The sequence below is a fragment of the Diadema setosum genome, chromosome 5, assembly GCF_964275005.1.
Source record: "Diadema setosum chromosome 5, eeDiaSeto1, whole genome shotgun sequence".
Lineage (NCBI taxonomy): Eukaryota > Metazoa > Echinodermata > Echinoidea > Diadematoida > Diadematidae > Diadema > Diadema setosum.
Genome location: NC_092689.1, coordinates 24272023 through 24280417, shown reverse-complemented (window position 1 = coordinate 24280417; position 8395 = coordinate 24272023). Strand labels below are relative to the sequence as shown.

The 8395-nt window shown below is 39.9% G+C and overlaps 1 protein-coding gene across 1 annotated transcript; it reads right to left on the bottom strand.

The window, feature by feature from the left end:
• Positions 1-491: 491 nt before the first annotated feature.
• On the bottom strand, positions 492-7723 carry LOC140228793 (interstitial collagenase-like). The gene is made up of 9 exons (XM_072309067.1): positions 7637-7723; positions 6469-6592; positions 5691-5908; positions 4747-4969; positions 3375-3533; positions 2646-2762; positions 2314-2453; positions 1723-1861; positions 492-838 (listed from the first exon to the last, which is right to left on the bottom strand). The coding sequence occupies exons 1-9, from the start codon at positions 7721-7723 to the stop codon at positions 492-494; spliced, it is 1554 nt and encodes a 517-aa protein (XP_072165168.1).
• Between the last annotated feature and the right edge of the window lie 672 nt (positions 7724-8395).

Here is an 8395-nt window from a genome sequence, read left to right as displayed (position 1 = left end):
CATGTACTGAATGGAAGTTCTGACAGAAGACAGGGATCACATATCCAATCAATATCTGAGTTAAAGACAGCTTCAGACACAGACGTACATCTGGAGTGGCACCAAAGATGACAATTTACACACAGTAATACTCTTTGATTTCTTTTGAAGGACTTTTGACATATGACACATGGGTATGATATTAACATTATCCAGAATATATATATATATATATATATATATATATATATATATATAAATCAGTAGTTACCTTATTCCCAGATTACCCCCAAATCCTGATTATCGTTATACTAATTCACAAAAGGAAAAGCAAAAGCAAAAAAACCCCCAAATCGTTAGATCACACAGAATGAATCTAAAGACTGATCAGTGTACACTGTTAAGTAAAAAATTCACATCGACCTTTGCATCACTCTAATCGTTTGTGTCATCAGGGTACACGGTAATTTCTAGAAACCTTGTGAGGTTGTCAAAGAGTGAATCCAAAGTGATTAATGGCCATACTGACAAAACCCCCAAAGAGCGGGAAGCACAAGAGTGAGCAGTGAGGGTATCGTCAGCGCTGCGTCTGACGTAGGAGTCGATGATTCAAGTTCAAGTTCTGCCGGGTCACACTGCAAAAACATGACGGCTGCACTCTGTGGGTAGCCGCTGTCGACTTGAAAGGTGTTATCGTTGAATCGGTAATAGTTTAAACCCGAAAAGAAGTATGTAAACCTATTGCTGTCTTGGAATGCTGCGTCTACCGTAGAAGGAAGCCCTCCCCAGACAGCTAGTGGGCGAGGGTAGCCCCGGTCCACTCTACGTAGATATGTCGAGAGGCGGTAGTACTGGTTTCCTGTCGGGAGACGTGGAAATTATAATTCCAAACTGAGTTTACCACTTATACTTAGCTGTACGTAGACTGGGGGAACAAAATTGGGCATTAACTAGTAATAACGTGGGCCATCAAACCACTAACGGTGTTTGGAAAGAACAAAAACTGGCAACGCTGTAATAACGCAAGGCGAAGCTTATGCGACAGCATTGATTTCGTGCTGTCTACCGTAGGCCCAACAGAAACTTTTGTGATTACACATTACATACCTAATCACGTGACAGCCTGCCATATTCGCGTTAGCAAAAGTCACTAAGGCAGAGAATAAGTATTATTTTGTCTTCATTTCTATCCCCTGTCAGCTTACTTTACCGTATACTGACGACGGCGATATCACCACCAGAGAGAAAACATTGCCGAGTACTCGTATTTTCCTGCTTCTTGATTGTTTTCCTACTGGTGCGGCTACTATCACTCTGCTGTTCACTGCTTGTGATCAGACTCGGTCACGGTGTTGCGTCCAAGAATCAGCTTAATTGCTTGAAATACATTGGGAATTGTGGTTGGATTTTGGTGGTGCAGCTAGCAGTAGCTGTAGTATTGTTAACCATTGGGAGCAGTGTTTAAAATGTTCGAGTTAGCACATTGATGCATATACAGTATGAAGGTCAGTTGTTGTCTCACAAAACATCCTACCACACGTAAGATTCGCAATAAAACCTAAAATATAAGGAGTTATCACTATTTTTTCTCAGAAAACCATAACTGTAGACGGTTTATTCTATAAACAATCATTATCATGACTATTTTTTTCACATTTTGTGTAAAAAACAATTTTCCATGCCATGTTTTTATACGTAATTTTGGACCAATAAAGAAAGAAATTAAATCTCCTTTATCCTTACCTTTTGTCAAGTAGACTCGACCATTTCCACTCCAAACAAATGCTGAAGACAGATCAGATGGAAGACCACGAAAGTCAGCAATACTGCGTGGAAATCCGCGGTCGATGTTCCGGTTGGTCAGACGCCAATACTGAGCACCCTGGTAAATTAGATGCGCGATAGAAAGACAGGGATCAAGTGGATAACAGGTCGGAAAAAAAAAACAAAACCCGTAGCAGGAACGATCATGCGCTATTTCTTTCTTCTTTTTTTTTTTTACATTATATCTCCAAATTAATATTTCGACATTGTTCCACAAATTGTTTCAGTACGCACAATCTTGGTGTACTACATCAAGAATCACAAACGCTAATATATCTCAGTAATTGTGCCGTATATTCCTCATTTTTGTTCATGCTTCGATTATGCTTAACATAATTCTACTTACTGTATTTCCGTCCTCGGCGAACTTCACAAGACAACTACCCAGGTCAGACGTTAAGTCTAAAGCAAAGATTGATCTCTTACAGTGTAAAGTAGTAAAGCTGTTTTCGTACCTGTTTGATGATACAAGCTGTTTGCTTATTTGTAGACTCAGTGGTGCAGACTTACCCTGAATGCATATGTCCTTCCCCATGGCTCATAGAAGAAAGCGGCATCCAGCTCATTGGGGAGACCGGGAAACTCCTCACTGATTGGCTTGGGGTATCCCGCGACAAGTTGGCCGTTAACTCTTCTGAACACTTGTGTACCTGGCAAAGAGAAAGTGTTGGTTGTTCGAATTACGTTTTCAATATCTGATTTATGATGAATAAATATTGATATGAGTGCATATCAAAATGCATATTTTTCCTTGCAGTAAAGAAAAGTTATCAAGTTTCGATTCAGAGGCATATATTACTTTTAAAAAAAGTCCAGAAAAGTCATAAGTTCGTCATACTCACCTACTCCGATGTATACGCTCCCATCTTGTGTCCGTGTGACAAAGGACACATCTCCCATGCAGTTTTCCACTGGGGTCAATGGAGTGCCCATCTCTTCCGGCACGCCGACATTAGGACCTGTCAATGACCGTAGTTAACACGGAAAAGTGTCGAGAGCAAAGCGTGTGTATGAGTAAGGTATCATGCTTTTACTAGACGGTAGGCCTATTAGTTGAGAGCGTAAGAAGTGCACATTGATATCGAATTGTCATGTTGTCCACTCTTTTTCAAGATCCAACTGGAACGATTCGCTCACAAACCTACAGCGAAAATGATTTACACAATAACTAAGTGCTGATTTGTTTTCTTCCACGAAACGAATTTCATGTGAGACATTCATTAACGTTAACGATATATCAGCTTTTTTCTTCTAGCCTTTTGAATTTACATCATTTTGAAATACTTGATGTATAGAGACATGGGGTGATTTTGTGTTAAGAAAACTTCACTTCAGCCTTTTTTTTGGGGGGGGGGGGATTCTCATAAACGTAGCATATTATGTAAATGTGACTGTTTAAAATCAATGTCAGAGAAACCATTTCAAATATTTTGCTATACTGAGACCTGTGACTTGAAGGAAAATCTACATTACCGACTAAAGAGGTAAAATAGCGTGCTTAATTTCATTAAAAGTGTTGCTATGATAATATCCTCCGTTGATGGAGAGAGACGTGAAGACTATAAACTCACCATAATGAGCCTGTATCCCGGCTATGTCGTCTTCGTGGAGTTCGAAGTTTGGAACGTAACCTCGGTAGTAAGGCGCCATCAGGGCCGCCTGGATCTGAGAATGACCGAGGCCTAGACTGTGTCCAAACTCATGAGCGGCTACCTGGAACAGGTTGATTCCTGAGCAAAAGGTGAAGAGTGAATATACTCAGATTCATCATAACTGAATACATTGATATAGATATTAGAAATTCATTTCACTAAATTAGTGATAAGTGAACAGTTCAAAACCTTCACATATTATTAGAATATGCTCACCAACACCAGCAATGTACATGCAATGTCAAATGAGAGTAAAGCACTAACGGGTACTTATTCCCTGTATACCATCAAAAATATTGGAAGGTTGGATAACAGTACCATGAGACAACGATAAAACATAATTATTATTACCTATATGAGGTAGTTTTGAGGGCAATTGTAGTTGTACCGATTTTGATCGGTCGTAAAGGTCAGCGGGCAATATCCGTGGGTATCATCCTTCTTCCGGGTTTCGCCATTCCCTTTACATGTAAACATTCCGGTCAATCACAAAGAGGAGACATTCACAAAATCCGGGACACTCGCACCGCAGAAGAACACCAATAAATCAATTCATACAAGGTCGACCTCTTCCAGCAGCACTACGCGTCAAACAATGAGTCCATTTGTGCTCAATATCTGCACAGTGACCATCAGTTATTACAACTCTCCAAATTGAAACAGAAGCAAAAACAAAGTGTAAATAGTTCAGAGGTTTGAAGTTCGCCAGTTATAACTACATAATATGTATCTTGGAAGTTGGAGTTCAACGATGTACATTGATGAACAATTTTGCAACAATTCGACATGTTGGTGAGGATCTACAGGTAAGTCAAATGTGGCTCGATCTTTATCATAATGTATAGCCGTATTCATATATTTTCCTAATTTACCCAGGGGATAGGTAATAATCATGATACTGGCCTTGAGGGAGATACCAGAAAATATAGCCCGCACTGAAAGAATATTTTCTGGTATCTCCCTCAAGACCAGTCAATATTATACAAATATATTCAGTTTCCGTGTTTCAGCGTAGAATGTTGACACAGCGATGGGTAGATATTCTTTTTTTTTTTTCCATCTGTATGACATATTGTGTCCATTTCCTGCAATTTATTCTTTTAGCCTCAAAGCAATGAAGATTAATTCTAGGAAGTCACGATAAGTTTGCATAGCAACATGTTTGCCTCATTTCAACGAATTGCAAGATGTGCACTAGGAAAACTAAAGCAGCAATAACAACAGCCGTAAAAACACCGACCAAGTGCATTTTTCTTTCTTGAAAAGGAATGCATTGGAGCATCACACAAACCTTGGTTTGTATTTTCTGTGAACAGTTCGTCTTCATCGAAGTGGGCGTCGCCTGCAATGCTACTAAACCTATTGGGGAAGAAGGCATGCGCGAGAACGTTGCCGGGTCCGTCGAAATCGTTGGGGTCCAAAGCAGTATGTCTACCTCGCACGAAGTCGATGATGATATCGGCATCCCCGCTGGTCACTTTTGTAAAGCTGAGTGCTGACACGTCGCTCCAGACCTATAGAGCAGAAATTTGCATGAACCACAGTGGTAACCAGGAAAAAACGGCCATTTTCCTAAACATTTACGTTCCAGGTTACCTTTTTTTTTTTTTTTTTTTTTTTAAGCAGAAAGATCAAAATGACAAATTCACGAATATAAAAAAGTCACTCCAGCCCCTTGCAGTACGTCAATCTCAAAACCTGAGTTTGGAGGTTCTGAAACAAATTCATAATTATTAACATTCGATGAGTAAATAAAAATGTAGAAATACATTTCAGTCAAAATCAAGGCTATCAAGAACAGTACGTGACGTACGTGACGGAAGGAGAGACACTGTAACCAATGTAGTTACAGAAAATCGCACCTGAACCTCCACCCCTCTGAATAATATCTTTCTTTCAGAAATTAAGTTCTTTACTTTTGATTCAAGCGATACACTGACTGCGTAACGCATTTGTCGCTCTCCCTAGTCATACTCCCTAGCTGTCGTGATGATTGTTTTCCATTACTCATTCCCTGCCTTGTTTTGATCATGCATATACTGTAAGTGTTGTTCATTTGTAGCCTTAAATGTTAACTGGAAGCTTTAAATTATACACATTACGTCGTTCACATGAAGCAAAAAAGATAAGAAAATGTTACATTTCCTTCTCAAGTAAAAGAAGTACTGTACGAGAAATAAGAGAAGAGAGAGCCCATTTAGCCTCAGGCCGGGGTAAAAGGGCTGTGATACTCACTTTCAGTGCTCTTTCCATGATCTGGTCGACGGCAGCTGCACTCAGGTCAGGCGTGCGCGAGTTAATACGCCAAGTCAACTCGTTCCTTGGCCAACGCTGATCCGACAGTGAATAACGTTTCTTGCGCCGAACCATATCTTTCTCCCGGTCTTCGGACATGTCCGGCATACCACACCGAGGCATGTTCATCAACGCGTACGTCTCTTCATCCAGTTCACCTACATTATTTTGACACAAATTGAAAAACAAAACAAAACACATAATCAGCATCAGCCGTCAAAATTGTCAATAGTTCTTCATTTTTATTTCCGATATCTTGATTCATCTTAACGTAAATCCGATGAATTGGAATGACTGAATTTCATTTGCTCTTGTCTATTAACTCTGATCATAACTAAGAGTATTCACTTATTGAAAAATATTTTTAAGAGCTATTGATACAGCCATGTGAATACCTAAAATTGTATAAATAATATCAAGCTTTGTAGGATTCCCAACACTATTTGAGAATTGTTGGCAAATGCCAATCAATACAGAATATTAGAATATAATGGCATTGCGCATAAAATGTAAAAAAAAAAAAATGAAATTACGTTGAAATTGTAAAACACGGAAAGTATCATGCAGTCTATATAGGTACCAAGTTATTAGTTTAGACAGATATAGATAACACTTAAACACACTGAAATCTAATCACGCAATAGAGTGAATAGAATAAGTGGATTTCAGACTTGACAATAATCTCTGACAATCCTTCAACTGCTGAGTAAAATCTCACCCGTAACAGTCATGTTATTGAATTCCTGGAAGTACTTGATGACTTGCACATAGATGTCGTTTGTCATGGGCATTCCGTCTTTCATTTCAGAAGTTTGCAAGTACTGGTACTTATTCAGATACGCCTGTGTGGTAATGCAAACAGGAGAAGAAAGGTTTTCAATACAATGTTATGATTTTTTTCATGGCTAAAAGCAACTGCAATAACATGAATTGTTGTTGTTGTTCATTTTCCATCTATGAAGATGGCTGGATAGCCCATATTCAGCTACACTAAGCTGGTCTTCCATGGGGTCCAGTTGGATGTGGGGTGGGACCACTTCACCGGGTTAAACACCATGCTCTTTGCGATGAATGAATGAAGCGGGATCTTTTACGTGCATGAGCTGTGACTCTCTCATACACGAGACCTCCATTTTATGTCCTATCCGAGGGACAGAGTGTTTTGCCTCTTGCTAGAGGGGACGGTATGTTTACACACAACATTGCTCAGTCCAGACTCGGGTTCGAACCCGGGCCGCGTGATCGTGAGGCAGACGCGCTACCGACTGAGCCAACTCACCGCCCTGAAATTCAAGAACTACCCATAATTTAAGCAATGTCATGTGCATACAAAATAAAACCCTGTGCCGTAGATTCAAATGAAGAATTAATTATCACATGTTGTAGTTGTAAATTGAAAAGCGCATATCTTTTGGCACTTTCCTTGATAAATGTCCAGTCATTCATGCTTTCTCTGAGACACTGTGTTAGTGTAATATACAAGAAGATGAGACACGAAATACAGATTTTAACTTGCGTTAAGATTCTTAGTGATTCTGTGATATCGAAAAGAAAAGCCTCAAAAGACTTAGTGAAGCCAGAAATAGTCCTGATCGGATGCTTTTCAATTTGTTTGTTATTCCTCATCATGTGAGTGGTTGTAAACCCAGAGCAGTCTCACACTGCTTGCATGATAGGTAGAACTTTGAACATTCGAAGCCGTATAAAGAGAAAAATATAACGTTAGTTCTCAATAGAGAATCATTGAAGGTTATTTCAGTTCTGATACTGTAACAAGGCAAGGCATGATTTATGATATATTATTTCATGAAAGAGAAATGCATACAGATGTCGGAAATTTGGAAACAGAAAACAAACATTATCACAGGGCTGGAAATTTGACTTACCATGGCTTCTTCAGGCGTGTCTACCCTATCACCCCCTGTCACAGCCAGAGCACATGCTATCAACATTAGTGACAGTCCAAGTGCCATGATGAAAGTTCTCCGTATTTCTCTGGTTCTCTGTCTTTCAGCTCACACGAAATCGTAATGAACCTGTTTCAAGTTTGCAAGGCTTAAATATATCGGCTGCAAGAGACTGCAAAAACAGAGTATGGTAGAAAGGATAAAGTGGGTGGACGAACGGTGCATAGCTGGTTTCACGCCCTAATTTGCATGTGTTTTGCACACGTCCCCATTCGAGACAGAAATTACAAAAAGTCATTTAACTCACCGCACTTTGACAGAATATACAGAAAATGTGGTGGTAGCCCCAATGGAAAACGGGACCAAAATAGTGACAATAAAGAAATCTGCAGAAGGAGTGACTTGCACTACTTTATCGTTACCAATTTGTCATAACGGAAATGAATCCGATGTTGCACTCTTACAGGTATAGAACATGACAAGAATTTAGTCTTGTTTTCTGATTAGCGTGTATGGTCAGGGTACACTTTTAAAACATCCGAGTCAGAACTTACCCGGAACTGGGTCCGTTGGGGTCACACACTGTTCCGGGTCAGAAATGACTAGGAATGGGGTCAGATATGACCCATTCAGCGTCATGAATTGGGTCAGGGTGACCCCATTCGGGGTCTTCATGACCAAATTCCAAGTCATTTTTGACCCGGAACGGTGTGTGACCCCAGCGGACACAGTTCCGGG

Excerpts from the sequence above, each read along its gene's own strand:
- LOC140228793 (XM_072309067.1), bottom strand. The coding sequence starts at position 7,723 with ATGGCACTTGGACTGTCACTAATGTTGATAGCATGTGCTCTGGCTGTG. Across the intron at positions 2,763-3,374 it reads CGGGATACAGGCTCATTATG|GTCCTAATGTCGGCGTGCCG; the intron begins GTGAGTTTATAG and ends GGTCATTGACAG. Across the intron at positions 839-1,722 it reads TCGAGTCTACTTGACAAAAG|GAAACCAGTACTACCGCCTC; the intron begins GTAAGGATAAAG and ends GTCTCCCGACAG.